Source organism: Loxodonta africana, chromosome 16 (assembly GCF_030014295.1).
Source record: "Loxodonta africana isolate mLoxAfr1 chromosome 16, mLoxAfr1.hap2, whole genome shotgun sequence".
NCBI lineage: Eukaryota > Metazoa > Chordata > Mammalia > Proboscidea > Elephantidae > Loxodonta > Loxodonta africana.
Window position 1 is genome coordinate 30,481,828 of NC_087357.1, and position 18,701 is coordinate 30,500,528.

An 18,701-nucleotide genomic window follows, 5' to 3' on the forward strand; every position below is an offset into this window, starting at 1 on the left:
TGGGAGACCAGTTTCAAACCAGGCTTTCCCCTTAATCAGCCAGCTGCACCTACCATGGGATCTGCACCATGGGGTCACAGAGGCCCAGGATAAGTTTCCGCCAAAAAACTCATAGACTTGACTGATCCCTACTCATAGACTTGACGTGATCCCTAGCCACAAAACACGCCCTGTGTACCAGATGAGGGGGCAGAGGGAGCACCTAGGCCTCAGGTGGTCTACAGAGGCTTCTGGGAGGCACTGGGTCTTGTCTGGATGTTGGAGGAATTATGCTGAGAGGATGGAGAGATGAGGTCTTCCAGGCATGAACCTCTTAACCAAGAGTGACATTTTTTCCCTTTCATTTATTTTTAAATAACAGCTTTGAGATATAATTCACATATCATATATTTATCTATTAAAAGTATACAATTTAATTATTTTTAGTCTATTCGTAGAGTTGTACAACCATCATCATAATCGATTTTAGAATATTTTCATCATCCCCAGTAGAAAACCAGAACCCATTAGCAACCATTCCCAATTTTACATCAGTGCCTCACCTCCACGCCCACCGTATGCAACCACTAATCTAGTTTCTGTCTCTGCGGATTTGCCTATTCTGGACATTTCATATAAAGGAATCATACATTATGTAGTCTTTTGTGTCTGACTTCTTCTGCTTACCCCTTACCTATTGCTGTGGAGTTGATTCTGACTCATAGCGACCCTAAAGGAGGGAGCAGAACTGCCCCATAAGGTTTCCAAAGCTTTAATCTTTACAGAAGCAGACTGCCACATCTTTCTCCCACTGAGTGGCTGGTGGGTTGGAACCTCTGACCTTTTGCTTAGCAGCCAAGCACTTAACCATTGTGCCACCAGGGCTCCTTTTCTTTTTTAAAAAAATATTTTATTGTGTTTTTGGTGATTAGGTTCTCACTTAACAATTTCTTTAATGTTGTTCAATGACATTGGCTACATTCTTCACAATATATCAGCACTCTCGTTATTTCCATTTTGATTGTCTTGCTTTTCCTTTACTTAGCATAATGTTTTCAAGGTTCATTCACATTGCAGTAATCTATCAACACTTCATTCCTGTTTATGGCCAAATAATATTCTGTTGTATGGGTATACCACATCTTATTTATTCACTCATCAGTTGGTGAACATTTTGGTTGTTTTTACTTTTTGGCTATTATGAAAAATATTGCTATGAACATTTGTGTACAAGTTTTTTGTGTGGACATTTGTTTTAATTTTTCTTGTGTAGATACCTAAGAGTAGAATTGCTGGGTCATATGGTAACTCTATGAGGAACTGCAGGACAGTTTTCCACAGTGGCTACACCATTTTACATTCCCACCAGCAGTGTATGAGAGTTCTAATTTCTCCACACCCTCACCAACATTTGTTATTATCTGTGTTTTTGATTATAGCCATCCTAACCAAACCCAGTGCCATCGAGTCAATTCCGACTCCTAGCGACCCTATAGGACAGAGTAGAATTGCCCCACAGAGTTTCCAAGAAGCGCCTGGCAGATTCGAACTGCTGACCCTTTGGTTAGCAGCCATAGCACTTAACCTAGTGGATGTGAAATGGTATCTCATTGTAGTTTTAATTTGTATTCCCTTGCATTGAGCATCTTTTCCTGTGCTTATTGGCCATTGGTGTATCTTCTTTTGGAGAAATGTTTATCCAGATGTTTTGATCATTTTTGCCTGGGTTATTTGTCTCTTTATTATTGAGTTGTAAGAGTTTTTTAAATACTCTAGATACAAGTCCCTTCTTAGGTATATGATTTGCAAATATTTTCCCCCATTCTGTGGGTTGTCATTTTACTCTCATGATAGTGTTATCTGAAATATAAAAGTTTGAAAAAGTGCAGTTTATCAGTTTTCTTCCTTTGGTTGCTTGTGTTTTAGGTAGGGAAACTAGCTAAGAAACCACTGCCTGATCTGAGATCACAAAGATTTATGCCTATGTTTTATTCTAAGAGTTTTACAATTTTATCTCCTACATTTAGGACTTTGGTATGTTTCGAGTTAACTTTTGTATATGGTGTGAGGTAGGGGTTTAAATTGAGTCAAACTGTGGCCTGACCTGCCTACCCTTTTGGGAAAAGTGCTTTGCTCTCTGCATTTAGGTCTCAGCTCAGACATCTCCTCAGAGAGGCCTGCCCTGACCACCCATCTAAAGTAAGCACCTATCCTGCAGTCATTTTCTATAGTTTTCTTGGACTGTCATAAATGATCTTATGTGTTGCCTGATGCTCCCTGTTAGTATGTGAACTCCATGAGAGCAGGCACTCTCTGGCTCACTGCCAGTATTTCCACCACCTAGCGCAGTGCCTGGCACTCAGCTAGTACTTGGGCTATATTTGTTGAAAACAGAAATTTGTCTTTTCTTTTTTTTTTTTTTTTTAGGGAACTGTATTCCTGGTGGATTTTGCTAATTTTTTTTTTAATTTTTATTGTGCTTTAAGTGAAAGTTTACAAATCAAGTCAGTCAGTCATACAAAGATATATATACACCTTGCTATATACTCCTGGTTGCTCTCCCCCTAATGAGACACCACACTTCTTCTTTCCACTCTATTTTCGTGTCCATTCAGCCAGCTTCTGACCCCCTTTGCCCTCTCATCTCCCATCCAGACAGGAGCTGCCCACATAGTCCCATGGGTCTACTTGAGCCAAGAAGCTCACTCCTCACCAGTATCATTTTCTATCCCATAGTCCAGTCTAATCCCTGTCTGAAGAGTTGGCTTTGAGAATGGTTCCTGTCTTGGGCTAACAGAAGGTCTGGGGACCATCATCTCTGAGGTCCTTCTAGTCTCAGTCAGACCATTAAGTCTGGTCTTTTTATGAGAACTTGAGGCCTGCATCCCACTGCTCCCCTGCTCCCTCAGGGGTTCTCTTTTTTGTGTTCCCTGTCAGGGCAGTCATTGGTTGTAGCTGGGCACCATCTAGTTCTTCTTGTCTTAGGCTGATGTAGTCTCTGTTTTATGTGGCCCTTTCTGTCTCTTGGGCTCATAATTACCTTGTATCTTTGGTGTTCTTCATTCTCCTTTGCTCCAGGTAGGTTGAGACCAATTGATGCATCTTAGATGGCCGCGTGCTAGCATGCTAAAACTTTTTAAGTGTCTCTAGCCTCATAGAGTTGGAAGTTGGAGAGCTGAGTGGGGAGGGATCTTCCCACGTGTCATAGACAGGTGACCACTCATCCTGTGCCCCGACAATCCCACTACTCTACTAGACACAACCCCTTCCATCCTTGGGCAGCTCTGATGGTTGGAAAGTTCTTCCTGACATTAGACAAAAACCTCCCCTATAACCTCCACTCATTATTCACGGCCTTACTTTAGGTACGCTGGATAGGAGCTGAACCTCTCATATTGGTAGTTATTTAACTGTTTGAAATCAGCTGTTGTGTGTCTCTCTTAAATGCCTTCTCTGGGTTGAGCACCTCTGATTCTTTTACCTGTTCCTTCTGGAGCTGTGAAGGGCTGGAATCTGACCCCTTAGAATCTGAAGTAGGCCCTGGGTGGTCACAGGCTGCCAAAGAACACTAAGACACAGCCACAGCCCAGAAGTAATAACCTGAGTCTCTTGTTTTCTCTTCCCCGTTTGGGCTGGTAAACTCCAAAACCAGAGATAGAACTTTGAGAAAAAGTACTGAGTACAAACTTCCTAACTAGACCCTTCAAGGCATAGTTGAGTGTTAATAGTACATATCATACTACAATATTGCTTTGCATTTAAATGGTATTTTTCAGGTGGTCCAGTGGTCTTTTTCATGTTGGTCCAGCTTAGTGGTTCTCAACCCTGTAACAACCAGTAGAATCACCTTGGGAGCTCTTAAAAATACCAATGCCCAACCCACCTTCCAAAGACTCTTACTTAAATGTTGCAGGCAGGGCTAGGGTATCAGGTGATTGTAATGTGCCAGGGCTGCAAACCTCGGCTTTAAGAATTTGGCATTGAACTTAAAATTCCCTACAGCCCAACAAGAATGAGTAAATCCTTCTCCAAAATAACCACTGTTAACGGTTTGGTGTATTTTTTCCAGACTTTTTTTATGTGCAGATACATGTGCACACACTAACCGTCCACGTGTCTAGGCATGAGCGTACACATACCAAATAAATGTAATCATACAGGCAGTCCCTGGGTTACGAATGAGATCCGTTCCTGTGTCTTTAAGTCAAATTTGTAGGTTAGTCGGAATAGGTGCACGTGGTTCATATTTAGCCTTTAGTGCAAGAAAAGCCTTTTTTATGATTTAAAAATTACACGTTCAGCACGTGAAGGTGATTATGCTGAAGAATTTGCAAGTAGGGGTTGGTTCAGTCGTTTCAAAGTGAGGGCAAATTAACCGAACATTAAAGGGCAAGTTTGAGTTGTCCGTAAGTAGGATAGTAGTAACCTGGGGATTGCCTGTATACACGTTGTTTTGTAACCTGTTTTGCTTTTCTTTTCTCAGTGTACGGTGGACATTTTCCCATAATGATATGTAAAGATCTGCCTTATGTTTCACAGATGCATAGTATTCCATTTCATGTATGAACTATAATTTATTTAAAAGTTTTTTTTAATAAGTGGACATTCAAATAGTCCTTATTTTTTACTCTTATAAACACTGCTGCAATGAACATCTTTATATACGGAAACATATGTATATATTTGCATACCTACATAAGTAAATTATTAAGAGGTGAGATTGCTGAATCAAAGGGAATGCATGTTTGTGGCTAGAGATTGCCAAAATGCTCTCAAAAAAGGTTGTTCCAGTCTACCCCATGCAGCAAAGTTCCTAATGATAGCTATTTGCCTTGTGTCAAAAGATGACTTTGCTGAGCACAGCAGAGAGGAAGGTGTGAGTATGTCAAATGGTGGGGAGGAAATGCTGGGGTCACTTCCCCTGCAGGCTGTATGTGGAGGAGGCCACCGGCCTCTGGCCTCCCTAGCCACTGTGTTTCCCGGAAAGAGGAAACCAAGCTGTGTACATTAACCTTTGCCTTGACCTCCAGGGTGTGATGACGGAGTTTGCAGGATATGTGTGTCAAGGTCAGTGGGTCTGGATCATCATTGATTTGGAGTGCGTGGAATGGGAATCCTCCTTTTTAGTCCTTTTCTAGATCCACTGGATTGGTCCAGGCCCTTTGGAAACCCAGGAAGGTAATTCTTTTGATGGTATAGGAGAGAGTACATTTGTTTCAAGTTTCCAGAACTTCAGCTCCTGAATGTCAATGAGCATCTAGAGTTTTTCTCGGGTGAGCCTCCTCCTCGTCCAATGTGGTCACACTGCCACCCTCCCTGGCTGCTGGGCATTACTCAGGATGTTTGCTGTCCATTGCTGGGCCTCTCCATTGGAGCACCTGGTGGTTCAAGGTGGTCAGACTGGTTTGCTCTGATAAACTGGGCTGGGGCCAGGCGCAGGGTTGAAGGGACTTGTGGTCAAGGTACAACGGTTCAGCCACGTGCCCTTCAGTTACTCTGGAGGACGTCCCAATGAGGACCTAGCCCAGAACTCTGGAAACTCAAAATGGGCTCCTTTCTAAGCCTGGGGCTAATTGATGCCCCCAGACCTTGTAGGGGATGAAGCTAAAATTCTTACAGGGCCAGAGACTGTGCTGGGCCCTTTGAAGGGGAAGAATGGCTAGGAAGGGGAGTAGGTTTTATTGAGCAGCCACAGTGTCCCAGGCACCGTGGCTAAGTTCCTACATCTTCTCAACGAGGCAGGTATTATTATCCCCATTTTATGGATGGGGAATGAGGTTCAGAGAGAGTAATAACTTGTCAGAGAGCTGATCTGATTGATTCTAAACCATGCAAAATAGATTACTATCCTCACTCAGATGTCCTTACCTGCCTACTGTGTGGGCAGCATCAATAGTTCACTGATAGATCACCTACACATGAAGCAGCCAACGGACAGGGCAGTGGATTGGAACCTGAGGGCAAATCCCTATGGGCAGGGACTCTGTCTTGTTCTGGGTGGTAAGGCGTGATTATCAAAGGGAATGGAGTTGTCAGGCTGTGGAGTCAACAGCCAGTCTGAACCTGAGCTCCAGCACTTGGCTACTCCTCTGACCTTTGGCCTTGGTCTCTTCATTTGTGAACTAGAGTTGATCACAATATTTTCCTCATAGAATTCTTGTAAAGATTAAATGAGATCATCTGAATAAAGTGCTTAGCAATGCCTGGAATGGAATAAAGTGCTCAATAAATGGTTGTGGCCATTATCGTTCTTGTTATTCCTGATGAAACCAGGGGCTTGTGCATATATGAAAAAGGTTTGTAAAAACTGACCCCGTAGGCTGCTTTTCTTCCAGTTCTGGTGACTTTCAGGACAGCACTTTGACTACCGAACCTTTTTCTTAAGGTCCACGTAAGGTCTGTGAGGGAGCCCTGGTGGCACAATGATTAAGTGTTAGGCTGCTAACCAAAAGGTCAGTGGTTTGAACCCACCAGCCACTCCACAGGAGAAAAGACCTGGCGACCTGCTCCTGTAAAGATTTCAGCCTTGGAAACCCTACGGGGCAGTTCTGCTCTGTCCCGTAGGGTCACTATGAGTTGGAATCAACTCAACAGCACTCAACAACAGGGTTTGTGAATCCTGGGAGCTCCTAGTTTATACACTCATTTCCCTTCCAGGAAACATGAAAAAAGAAAAGAAAAGCCTCCAACCCCGGAGGAGCCTGCCACACCACTTCCATCATTGTAGCGGGGCACTCCTGAGGATGGCCATTGTTTTCCTGGCCCTGGGAAGCAGACTTATTTTTGCTTTTCTACTTTCCCAGGCCCAGCTTGCTATTAGTAGCTACATGCGTATGTGTGTGTGTGCATGTGTGTGTGTTTGTCCATGTCCCCGTGTCCCATTTCCTGCTCTCCCCCTGCTCCTGTTCATGGTGTCACGATCTGAGGCTCTTCTGGCAAACGGGAAGAAGTCAGCTCGCCGCCTCCTTCTGCCTTGGTGTCTAAATAGCTAATGTTCACTGAGGACTTACCATGGGTGAGGCCCTGTGCCGCGTGCGCGTGTGTATCGTCACATTTAATGGGAAGTGCCCATTATAAACCCCACTTTCCAGCAAAGGAAACCCTGACTCAGAGAGGCCAAGGGACTTGCCCAAACTCATACAGCAAAGAAAGTGTTGGAGCTGAAATTCAAATCCATCAAGGGCTTGCAAAGCCGTCTTCCTCCTCCATGATGCCAATGCTGCTTTGGCTCCCCTCTGAGTCCTGCTTTTTGGCACCCCATCACTCCATCTCACACTGTTCCCTCCTTGATGTGCCCCTGTGTATCTTGCTGCTGCAGCTTGGAGGTTAGGAACTTTGCCTCATCTCTCTTTAAGGTGGCACAAAACCAGGCACCAGGTTGGCACCCACCTGGCATTTGTGTTTGCTTTGTTCATTTATTTAGGTAGCACTAAGTGAGCCCTTCTTAAGTGTAAAGCGTTGTGTGCCATGGCTCTGCCTTCAGGAAGCTTCTGTTCTAATGAGGAGACTTGGATGGTGGTGGTAGCCCAAGTATTAACTCAGTCCTCTCAACAGCCCCAACAGGGAGGTAACCGCTGTTACCCCCATTTTCAGAGTAATAAATGGAGGCACCACTAATATGGAGGCTTCCCCCAGACCCTCTTGCCTAACCACTGCCCCCCAAATTAAATAAATAATGAGGACTGTGATTCATGCAAACAAAGGCAGCTCTGAGTATTATGGGTACTTGCCAAACACTCAGGTGGTGCTTTATACAGTAGAGTGTGCTGATGGTCCCTTCCTCTGAGTCTCTGTAAACAGCCCTTTTCTCCCAAAAGAAGGGCCTGTTCCATTCAGATCAGCAGTGGCAGCTTCTGTGTTTTAGTAACTGGTATACTGGACACTCTTCAGCCAAAGATAGGACAGGTCCATAATACAAGAGTAAAGGGGCATACTAGGCCAGAGGCAAGGACTAGAAGGCAGGAGGGGACAGGAGTGTTGGTAACAGGGAACCCGAGGTTGAGAAGGGAGAGTGTTGACATGTTGTGGGTTGCTCACCAGTGTCATAAAACAATATGTGTACTGTTCAATGAGAAACTAGTTTGTTCTATAAACCTGCATCTAAAGTACAATAAAAAAAGAAAAAAAAAAAAATCAGCCAGTCATTATTCAGCTGGCAGGCCTCATGGGAGAAGGGGAAGACAGTCTTTGCTGATAGGAACACCTGGGCATGGAGACAAGACTGACCCATGTAAATAGAGACAGACACAGCGTGTGTCAAGTGCTGAGTTGTTCCAAGCCAACCATTAGCAAACAAAAACAAATATAATAACTAGCTAATCGTGAAAAACAGCCTATAAGCACCATGAGAGATGGGCCCAGAGTTGCTAAGGTCAATGTTGGCATTCTGGAGGGCTTTCTGTCTGGGTGTAGCCAAGTGTTGTCAAGAGGGGTCTCAACACCCAGAGTCTGTACTGCTTTCCAAAGGGGTTCAGTAGAGCCCCTGCAGGGAGGAGATGGGTCATTGCCCCAGTGTTTTGTGTAGCCATTGCATACAGAGCAGGAACCCCTGGGGGTCTCTTCCCTCCTGGGTGTCCTGGATCATGAGGATCTGCTTGGCATAATTTGAGACTTATGCCCCCCACCTCTTCCATGGTAGGACTTAGTACGTGGGAGACTCTAAGTAAAAGATTAATGCTGACTAGTACCTTTTTTTTTTTTTTTTGGCCTCATTTTCTTGGGGAAGAGGAACTTGGCTTGATGAACTTCTCCAGTAGGAAACCAGAGCAGTGACCATACCCCAAGATGTAAACTCCCTTTATTGGCTGTTGGATTATGTTTATCCTGACTTCTGGGGCCATTTTCTTTAGCACTCAGTCCCAAACATTAGGCATCCCTCCATCCTAGACTCCAGAAAATTTGGGGAAGTTGAAGAGCTGGGTCCTGAGGAGATACTGTGAAGTCAGGAGCCCTAGAAAGAGGAGCAAGATGACATGTCCTGGTCAGAGCCACTGCTAGCCCACAGGATGCCCATGTGTGCATTAGAATAAGGGTGCTGTTTCTCTGCATGGCTGCAGCCCCAAATCCAAGTATGCAATTTAGAGGGCAGAGCATGGGTTAAATTTCAGCCCCTTCTTATCCCCAGCCAGGCAACTTGCCCAACTATATGTAGTGGCCCCAGTCCTAGCCAGCTGATCCCAACTCCATGGTGGTGCAAGCAAGTGAAGGAAGATTGTCATTGGGTTTCCATTTGGCCTGGGGCCAGGGGTAATTGGCAGGAGTCCAGGGAAAATAAGACATTCCTCAGTAAACTGAGCCAAAGTGTTTGGGAATATAGGATTCCCTCCCCAGCCCCTAATTCCTTTGCCTCTAATTGTACTTTTCATCAGCAAAGGGAGCAACAGATATTTACTAGCACTTTCTAATTAAACACAGGGTAGGTCCTAGGCCTTCCAGGAATGATTAGGCCATAAATTTGCTGGGTTCATTGGTCTCAGCTCAGATCTGATCATGGACATCTCTCCATAGGAACAGGGCTGGGCTTCATTCTTGGTGCTCTGAGTTGAGCAGTGGACAGATTTGCATCAAGGCCATTTTCTTTTTCAAAGGAGCAAGGTTAATAGAGGTTGGAAGTACCTACTGGGGAGAATGTATTTGGAAGCCTCAACCATTGCTGAGCCTAATGATCTGAGCAGACGGAAGGTGGCCCAAGATGGCCTCAGAGGGGTGTGCTGGTCCGACTGAGGCATGGTGATGGGTGTTTAGCAAGAGTTTCCACAGCTGTACCCTCAATGGAGAACTTCCTTCATTGAGGGTGAGATGGCAGGAGAACCTGAGATTCTGGGGCTCCTCAGGGTTGTGTTAGCCCAGGGGAAGCTGGAAGCAGTTGCTGGCCTCTAGCGAAGCTTCCTAGATGCCTACCATCTGCCTGAGATGGCAAAGATGAGGGAAACCGAATCCATGGGCTTTTAAAATCCAAAAGGAAGGGAAACTCTACCCAGGAAACATAACTCCAAGTAGAGTGTTTAGAAGCAGGATGTTTAATAGCCAAACCTTTCTTGAGAACCAGATGCTGGGTAATGTTATCTCACTGCTCCTGCAGACCAAGGAGAGTTTATCTGAGCTCCTGATGCAGGCTCGGTAAACAGAGCTGGCTTCCTCAGATGACCTCTGCCCTGTTCCGCTTCCCCACCTGCTCCTTCTCCGCAGTTTATCACTAGCGTTTCCAGGCCAGCTCCTGGAGGCTTTAGAAGCTGTGATGTTGGGGCCAGGGAGAGGAGGAAGAGTGTGAGCTGGGCTGGAATTTTGTGTATCCATTCCTCATCTGCAACAATTATCTAGGATGTTTGAGGTTTGGAAGAAAGCAGATGAGCCCAGATGAGAAGAAAGGGGCCTGGAGACTGTCCATGTATCTCTGGGGTTATCCTCAGGGAGGCCCCTGACAATATCCTCGACCCAATATCTAGACTGTTTGTTCAGGAGGGTAGGCAGGGAGCCTCTGGCAAATCTTAGAAGTTTGGGAGAACCTGGAAATAGGGGTTCATTTCCTGCTCCCCATTCCTAAGCCATCCTCATGCTCCCTGAAGGCATAGGAAGTGGGAGGCAAAAAACTAGCAGGAACAATCCTTTGCTGAGCAAGGAAAGAAATGCTTCTGTTTGGGGAGACATGGCTGTGTCTTGGCCATGGCCATGTGTTGGAGCCAAATGTAACTGGTGGTCATGCTAACAAGAGTCACATGGATGACTCTTGTCACCCCTTCACTCTGCCTTTCCAGGATTTAGGGCAAGGCCTGTGGCTGTTTCTTCTAATGGCATGTCTTTGGAGTGGGTTCGGGTAAAGAGAGAGGACTCCCTGTGACTTTTCAAACTATTTTGAACGTAAAGGTTGGAAGGATTTGTCTAAAGGGGGCATGCTCTGGTTGTGCACGGCTGATGTCCTAGACTGGGAGTTGGGAGGTCTGGGTTCCTGTCCTAGCTCTGCTGCTAACTGGGTGAGCAAACCTTCCAATCAGGCCCAGCAGCTCTGAAGTGTGTGCCCATTGTATAGAGGAGGAGCCCGAGAGTCTAAGAGGCTTGGCTGAGGTTTCACAGCTGATAAGAAGAGCCCTGTGTGGCTGACTCCAAAATCCATGCTGCTTCTCACCTGGCTGTGCCCCTGCTTGGCAAATCACCATCTCTGCCCCTAGGTTCCTCTGCAAAACAAGAGGCCTCACTTAACCCTCCCAGCTGCTAGGGGCTGTGAATCTGTGATTAATTCTCCCTGGTAGGTAAAGGGAAGCCCTGTAATTACTGGAGAGGATGGAGGATGGATCCTGTTAAGCCTCGGTTAAGCCCTTCCTCTGGGCCCCTCTTGGCTGGCCCGGGAGAAAGGCTGCTGTCTAATGGCCAGCAGGCGAGCGTCAAGCTCTCTCCAGGGAGGCCAAGGCCACTTGGAGCTCCTTACGGTGCAGCTGTGGGGCCAGAGGGCAGGGAGGCAGCACCTGGTGTGCCCGCAGCATGTGCTTCACCATCCAGGACTAGATGGGAAGGGGAGGTACAGATAGGGAGGGGAGACGTCTCCAGCAGGAGTTAGGTATCCAGGAGCTGGGAGTCAGCAGTGGGGTGTCGTTGTTAGGTGCCATCGAGTCAGTTCCAACTGATAGTGACCCTATGTACAACAGAACGAAACACTGACCTGTTGAACATCGTTGTTGTGCTTGAGCTCATTGTTGCAGCCACTGTGTCGATTCACCTCATTGAAGATCTTACTTTCTTTCGCTGACCCTCCACTTTACTAAGCATGATGTCCTTCTCATTGGTCCCTCCTGATAACATGTCCAAAGTATATGAGATGAAGTCTTGCCATCCTTGCTTCTAAGGAGCATTCTGACTGTACTTCCTTCAAGACAGATTTGTTTGTTCTTCTGGCAGTCCATGGTATATTCAGTATTCTTCGCCAACACCACAATTCAAAGGCATCAGTTCTTCGGTCTTCCTTATTCATTGTCCAGCTTTCCCATGCATATGAGACGATTGAAAATACCTTGGCTTGGGTCAGGCACACCGTAGTCCCCAAAGTGACATCTTTGCTTTCTAACGCTTTCGGGAGGTCTTTTGCAGCAGATTTTTCCAATGCAATATGTTGTTTGATTTTTTGGCTGCTGCTTCCATGGACATTGATTGTAGATCCAAGTAAAATTTAATCCTTGACAACTTCAATCTTTTTTTCTGTTTATCATGTTGCTTATTGGTCCAGTTGTGAGGATTTTTTTTTTTTTTTTTAATGTTGAGGTGCAATCCAGACAGCAGTGGAGTGGGGTGGGTTATACCCCTGATGAAATCCCAGACAGTCCCTGCCACAGTTGTGAATGTGATTGTGTATGAGGGGTCTGTCTGTGCTGGTCTGGTTTTGTTGCATTCCTAACTGTTGACTTCTGTCTGAGCCCCCAAGTCCAGTCTTTTTCTCGGTCTCAGCTCTCCCATGTTCTGCTAGGCGTATTCTCTAAGCAAGGGGTGTACAGACTTTGCAGACAATCCTAAGCTTTATTTTAAACGATGTCATTCAGTCGTGGTGTAGTTTTATTTAAATGTCCACACTGCTAAATTTAGGTATGGGGAGATGGTCCAGAGTGGTTAGGAGCTCGAGGATTAGGCTCAACTAGAGCTGGGGTCAGGTCCTTTGCTCCTCATTTATTGGCTGTGTGACCTTGGGCAAGTTACTTAGCTTCTTTGAGCCTTAGAGGACATTGGACTGAGGGTTAAATGAGCTAATGCACATAACTGCTTTTCCTTGGGCTGGCATGTAGTAACCATGAACTAAATAGTTCCTACAATTTATTATATGAAATCTATGGAAACTCTATGGGGCAGTTCTACTCTCTCCTATAAGGTCGCTATGAGTCGGAATCGACTCGACAGCACTGGGTTTTTGTTGGGTTATACTTATGTATGATATAAAACAAAGCATGTCCCGTGTATTACCAGTTCATTTTGGGCTAGTGAGGATGGGGGTGGCCTTTTACTTTATGCTTTTCTTGCCAGGATCATATAAAACAGGTCATAAATGCCCTGTCTTGCGGGGCAATGCTTAATCCTATTTGCCTGGCTTTATGGGGTTGCATTTGGGAACAAACACTCACCATGGGACTTAGAGATAGGAGGGAAGAAGGCAGTGGCATCAGTAGTGGGGGTGCAGGGGGTGCGGACCATACCAGGTGTTACTGTCAGAGGGGATGACACCAAAATGACTATAAAATTTTTGTGCAGTGTTTTAGTACAAATTTATTATTTTTTATAATAATAACCCAGTAGTTAGTTATAACAACAAAAACATTTTTTGTAAGCCCAGGTTACATGTATGAGTATACCTACAAGGCGAAAACTCTGTGCTACTTTACTTTGAGTCTTCTAATGCCCTCTGGTCAGACCTGTCATTATCCAATTACAGTGACACTTTGGTTCATGTTTCATCTGCGTGTGCTACAAGCATACACTGTTGTTTTCATTTTCCAATGTCACTGATTTTGTCAAAATTTCTGGTGTTTTAGCTGCAATATTCTGATAATTAATATTTGTGAACCTATATCAACAACTTTTTTGAGAATAAAGTAGTAATTAAAGGAAAAGAAGGAGTGATCTACTGGAATTATGATTTACAAGTAAGAGTACAAAAAAACATTCCTAAGGATTCTGTACGGTCTGGTATGGGAGGAGGGCCATGGGGGGGGTGACACGCTGGGTGACACCAACCCTAGTGACGCCACTGGGAGAAGGGACTGGAGTCAGAGGTCGTTTCCTTGAGCAGCCAAACACAAAGCCTCACCCACCCTGCGTGCAAACCCTGTTCCAGGCCTCTTGGAGAGCTCAGCCCGTCCAGAGGCAGCATCTGACTGCTCCTCCCCTTTGCTAACATCTCTTCCTCTCATTGTGGTCGAGACCCCTAGCTTCCCTGGCCGCTTTGTTCTTCTCACTCTTGGAGTTCCCCTGGACCTACTGTATCAGAAGCACTAGACATAGGTCCAGGAACCTGAGTTTTTACAAAGCTCCCTGATGGGGAGTTCTGGTTCTGATAAGTGTCTGCCCACTATGGATCTACAGCCCTCATTCTTTTCTGAGGGAAGAAGAGAGACAAGTCTCACTGTCTCTCCATCAGTTCTCTCACTTAATCACACACCGGAGACATCACAAGCAGGTACCACAGGACTTCACCAGGATAGCCCTGAGGCTGTGTGAGGGGACCCAGCCCTCTAACCTAGGCCTCTCCTAGGAGGTGACCTTTGGTGTGGGTTCAGGTAAAAGTGACAGGACTCCTGGGGAAAGGAGTCAGATTGTGTGGGCAAGGGGCTTTCTCCCGTTCTTCAGGGGCAGTCCCGCCCACCTCCTGGGTCAGGCAAGCCTTCCAGAGCAGCCTGAGGTAGCAGGCCTGGAGAGCCTGAGGAGCACAGGGAACTGGGCGACAGAGTGGCCCTGAAATGCCTTCATTGTAAGGAGCCCAAAGAGAAAAGTTTGCAAATCTTCCAATCGCTAGTACCTCTCCTGGAGATCTACCTCTCGTACAGGGGGCCGGTTCAGTCATTCAACAGAGCAGAATGTTTCCTGAGTGCCTGCTCAGTGTCAGGCACTGACCTAAGATTTAGGGATACTGAGCCGAATTCCGTGTTTCCGAAAGGCTTATATGGTCTCCTGAAGTGATTTTCATAGTGAGTTCTGAGGATCAACTGTGCAAAATAGTCTGGGGTTGTTTGTTAGAGTCCCTGGGTAGTGCAAATGGTTAAACACCTGGCTGCTAACCAAAAGGTTGGAGGTTCAAGTCCACCCGGTGGCGCCTTGGAAGAAAGCCCTGGCAATCTACTTCCAAAAGATCACAGCCATTGAAAACTCTATAGAGCACAGTTTTACTCTGACACACATGGGGTCACCATGAGTCAGAGTTGACTTGATGACAACTAGTTTAGTTTTTGCTTTTGGTTTGTTAAAAATATAGATGACAGAGCCCCCCAAACCCAAGTCCACTTATGCAGAATTCCCAAGGGTGGGGCCCAGGTACATGCATTTTTGGAAGAGCCCCTGGTGGAATCTGACATTTGAAAACCACTGGTCTAGTGGAAGTTAGCTACCTTAAAAAATTATTTTTTAATGACCCGGTCATGTATGTTCACATGTGAACAAAAAGAAGTTAGAACCAGTTGTAATTCTGCCCTGCTAAAATAATCATCCTTGGCATTTTATTCAGTGCCCCTCTAGATATATGTGCATGCGTGTGGACATACACATGCATATGTAGGTATATATATGTGTGTGTGTCACACACACACACACACACACACACACACACACACAGTCGGCCCTCTATCCACTGGTTCCACATCCGTGAATTCAACAAACCTCAGATAGAAAATATAAAAAAGAAAGTTCCAAAAAGCAAAACTTGAATTTGTGCATGTTAACTACTGCGCTGAATTCACGTGAATGACATGATGTGTAGGCGTACCCTGCTGTAGCCTCCCGCCATTTCACAGACCCTCAGTCTCTCTCCAGCAGTGTTTGTTTGAGCATTGTTCGCCTCGTGACTCGTTCATTCGCTACTTGTGTTGTGCACACCCTTTGTTTCTGTGAAAAAAAAAAATGGCTCCTACATAGCAATGAAGTGGTCAAAGCAATCCCTCAAAGGCTAAGTGTGAGGGGTTGAGGAGACTGGGAAGGAGTTTCAGGCTAGTCAGGGATGGCTGGCTAGCTCTATAAAGCACTCTGGCCTCAAGAACTTAAGGATCACGGGAGCATCAGCGTTCCCAGAAGAGCTCCAGAAAGTCATAGAAGAGAAAGGCCACCTTCCAGAACAATTTTCAATTGCAGTGAAGAGATTATATTAGCATTTACGTTGTATTAGATGTTATAAGTCATCGAGAGATGATTTAAAGTATAGGGGAGGATGTGCGTAGGATATATGCAAATACTACACCATTTTATATAAGGGACTTGAGCATCCGCAGATTTAGATATCCGCGGGGTCCTGGAACCAATCCCCCGTGAATGCTGAGGGACGACTGTATGTGTATATTTAGACATACATGTATAGCACCCAGAAACCCTGATAGCATAGTGGTTAAGAGCTATGGCTGTTAACCAAAGTGGTCGGCAGTTCAAATCCACCAGGTACTCCTTGGAAACTGTATGGGGCAGTTCTGCTCTGTCCTGTAGGGTTGCTTTGAGTCAGAATCAACTCGACAGCAATGGGTTTGGCTTTTTGGTATAGCACCCACATGGTACCTAACACGGTGCTCAGCCCTGGTGACAGAGATCAGAAAAAGAGTGGGCCTAGCCATGGAGCCCCTCATGTTAAACGATGCCTGGTACAGTTTGATGTCCAGCTGTGGTCACCTGCTCACCTGCTCTTACCTTTTTCCTATAGGTCTACATCATCAATGTGACCTGGTCCGACTCTACCTCCCAGACCATCTACCGGAGGTACAGCAAGTTCTTTGACCTGCAGGTGAGTTTGCCTGAGCATAGATTGTGCACAGTTCCACCCAGTGTGGTCAGAGTCACTGGTGGACTGGCCCCTCTCCTGTCCTCACTGATCTCTCAGGGTCAGAGGTAGATGGAAGCAGAGGGACAGATGAGGGAACCTGAGGGCTGAGCTGGGCTTATCTCAGTCTGGGATATTGCAGGCAGACATTCTGGGCTTTGTTGGCATCCTTAGGTGGTCTTAATAGTCATGCTTTGTCATCCTCCTTTGTCCGAGGGCTAGGAAACCACAGTGGAGAGGGCAGGAGGATGGTGTGGGTGCTGTGTGCATGAGCAGACATGTGTCTATAAACACCAGGGTGAGACACAAGCCGCCACATCACTGCAGGCAAATAAAAGCAAACACACAGAGAAAACCAAAACAGAAAATAAGCAGTTTCTTCAAGTGCAGACACAAACTGGGCATAATACTATGTCTGTCTAACCAAAAAAGGCTCTTGCCTCAATGTTAGTATGTGTGTGGGGTATGCGTGTGTGTCTGATATACATGTTCACACAAGGAGATAGTAGTATGGGTCCCATCGGTGTAATTCCAGACACTTCCACGATACAGACTACTTTAGTTAGGCCTCCTTTGGTTACAAATGATAGCTTTCTACTCACACTGGCTTAGCCAAAAAGGGGACTTGGTTGGAGGGATGTGCTGGGGAAGCTTATTCAGCTGACCAGATAATGAAAAGGGTAGTGAGGGAATGGACTGCAGAAACACCTAGAACCAGGGGCTGCTCTCCCTTGCCTTCCCTGTCTTGTCCCTGCTTCCCTCTGGGTACTGTCCTCAGCTTCTTTTACTTCATACCCTTTCCCCTACACCCTGAGGAACTTGATTGTCACCAGCTCCCAAATTTCATGTCTTGTGGCCGCCAAGAGTAGAGAGACTGACTCCCTTCCAGTTCCAAACTGAAAAATCCCAAGGAAGACCCTACTGGACTGATTTGAGTCTGATGTCCTCTCTGAACCAATCAATATGGCCAGGGGTAGAAGGTCATGTAGCACAGACATGGCCACTAGGCGACCCACCTCTGTGTATCAGAGGCAAGTACTAGAGAAAGGAGAATCATTGTGAATTGGATAACAACCCTTCCTGTACTAGGAAGGGAAAGCCAAGTTGTTCTAGATACTTCCTTAAGACCATGATCCTGGATTAGGCCAATAAAAATGCAAACGGACACTGACTCCTGGCACCTCACAATCAGGGTTCCACTCTTTCCTGCCCAGAACTTTGGTGGTGAGTCATTTTGGAGAGACCAAGCCTTGTGTGTTTGCCTCCTAGTACTTGACTTTTATACCATTGTCCTTAATTGCTCTTCCTATGAGAACAGCCAAAGCCAACTTCCTGTATTAAAAATCTTCTCTTAATTAAAAAAAATGGGATTAAAGGCCACTCCTTATTCTCCTGCCTCCTTCCTCTTTCCTCCTTAATTCCTGTCCAATTTCCTTAGGTCCTTCAGGCATGAACTGGTAGGATTTGCTGATACCACATCAATGGGTGTAGTGTACTGGACAGGAAATGATAACTCAGTTGGGGAGAGGGAACCCTGAAAAGACTCATTGATGAGTTGAAGCGGGTCCAAAATCAGCGGAAACTCCCAAATCAGAATGTTTCTTGCCCCTCTTTCCGTTCTGCCCCCTACCTCCTCCCTAGTTACAGAATCTCACAAGAAAGGAATGCAGCCCACCCCACCTCTCCCTTGCCTAGAGGGCTCTTTTCCTTTGTGTCAGAGGAGACATATAAGCATGGAGCAGCTTGTGAGATGTGCTGGGCCCTAGCCTTGGAATGGCCATGGGTGTGGCCAGGCTTGTCCTTGTAGCCATCACCACCCTGCAGATGCAGTGTGGGAAGGGGTTGAGGGTGGTTCATCAGAGTTTAACCTTCGGGCCAAGTAACATCTTTGGGAACCCATTTTACAGAACCCATGCCATGATGACTTTTAGTGGTGTTCATGTTGGAAAGCCTTACTTATTTTCCAGGGTCACTGTTTTCAATATGGCGGCCTCTACAGGGGAGTTAAGGAGCCCTGGTGGCACAGAGATTAAAGTGCTCAACTGCTAACTGAAAGGTTGGCAGTTTGAACCCACCAGGCGCTCTGTGGGAGAAAGATGTGGCAGCCTGCTTCTATAAAGAGCTATAGTCTTGAAAATCCTATGGGGCAGTTATACTCTGTTCTATAAGGTCACTGTGAGTCGGAATCAACTTGAAGACAACGGGTTTGGTTTTGGTTTTATAGGGGAGTTACAAATGG

At 45.9% G+C, this 18,701-nt stretch overlaps 1 protein-coding gene across 2 annotated transcripts in view; it reads left to right on the forward strand.

Annotated features, from left to right (window-relative positions):
• SH3PXD2A (SH3 and PX domains 2A) overlaps positions 1–18,701 on the forward strand; it is a 246,157-nt gene that overhangs the window by 39,591 nt on the left and 187,865 nt on the right. For both annotated transcript variants that reach the window (XM_010589010.3, XM_064269355.1), the window contains exon 2: positions 16,346–16,426. In XM_010589010.3, the coding sequence (XP_010587312.1) occupies positions 16,346–16,426 (81 nt within the window). The remainder of the gene's footprint in view (positions 1–16,345; positions 16,427–18,701) is intronic.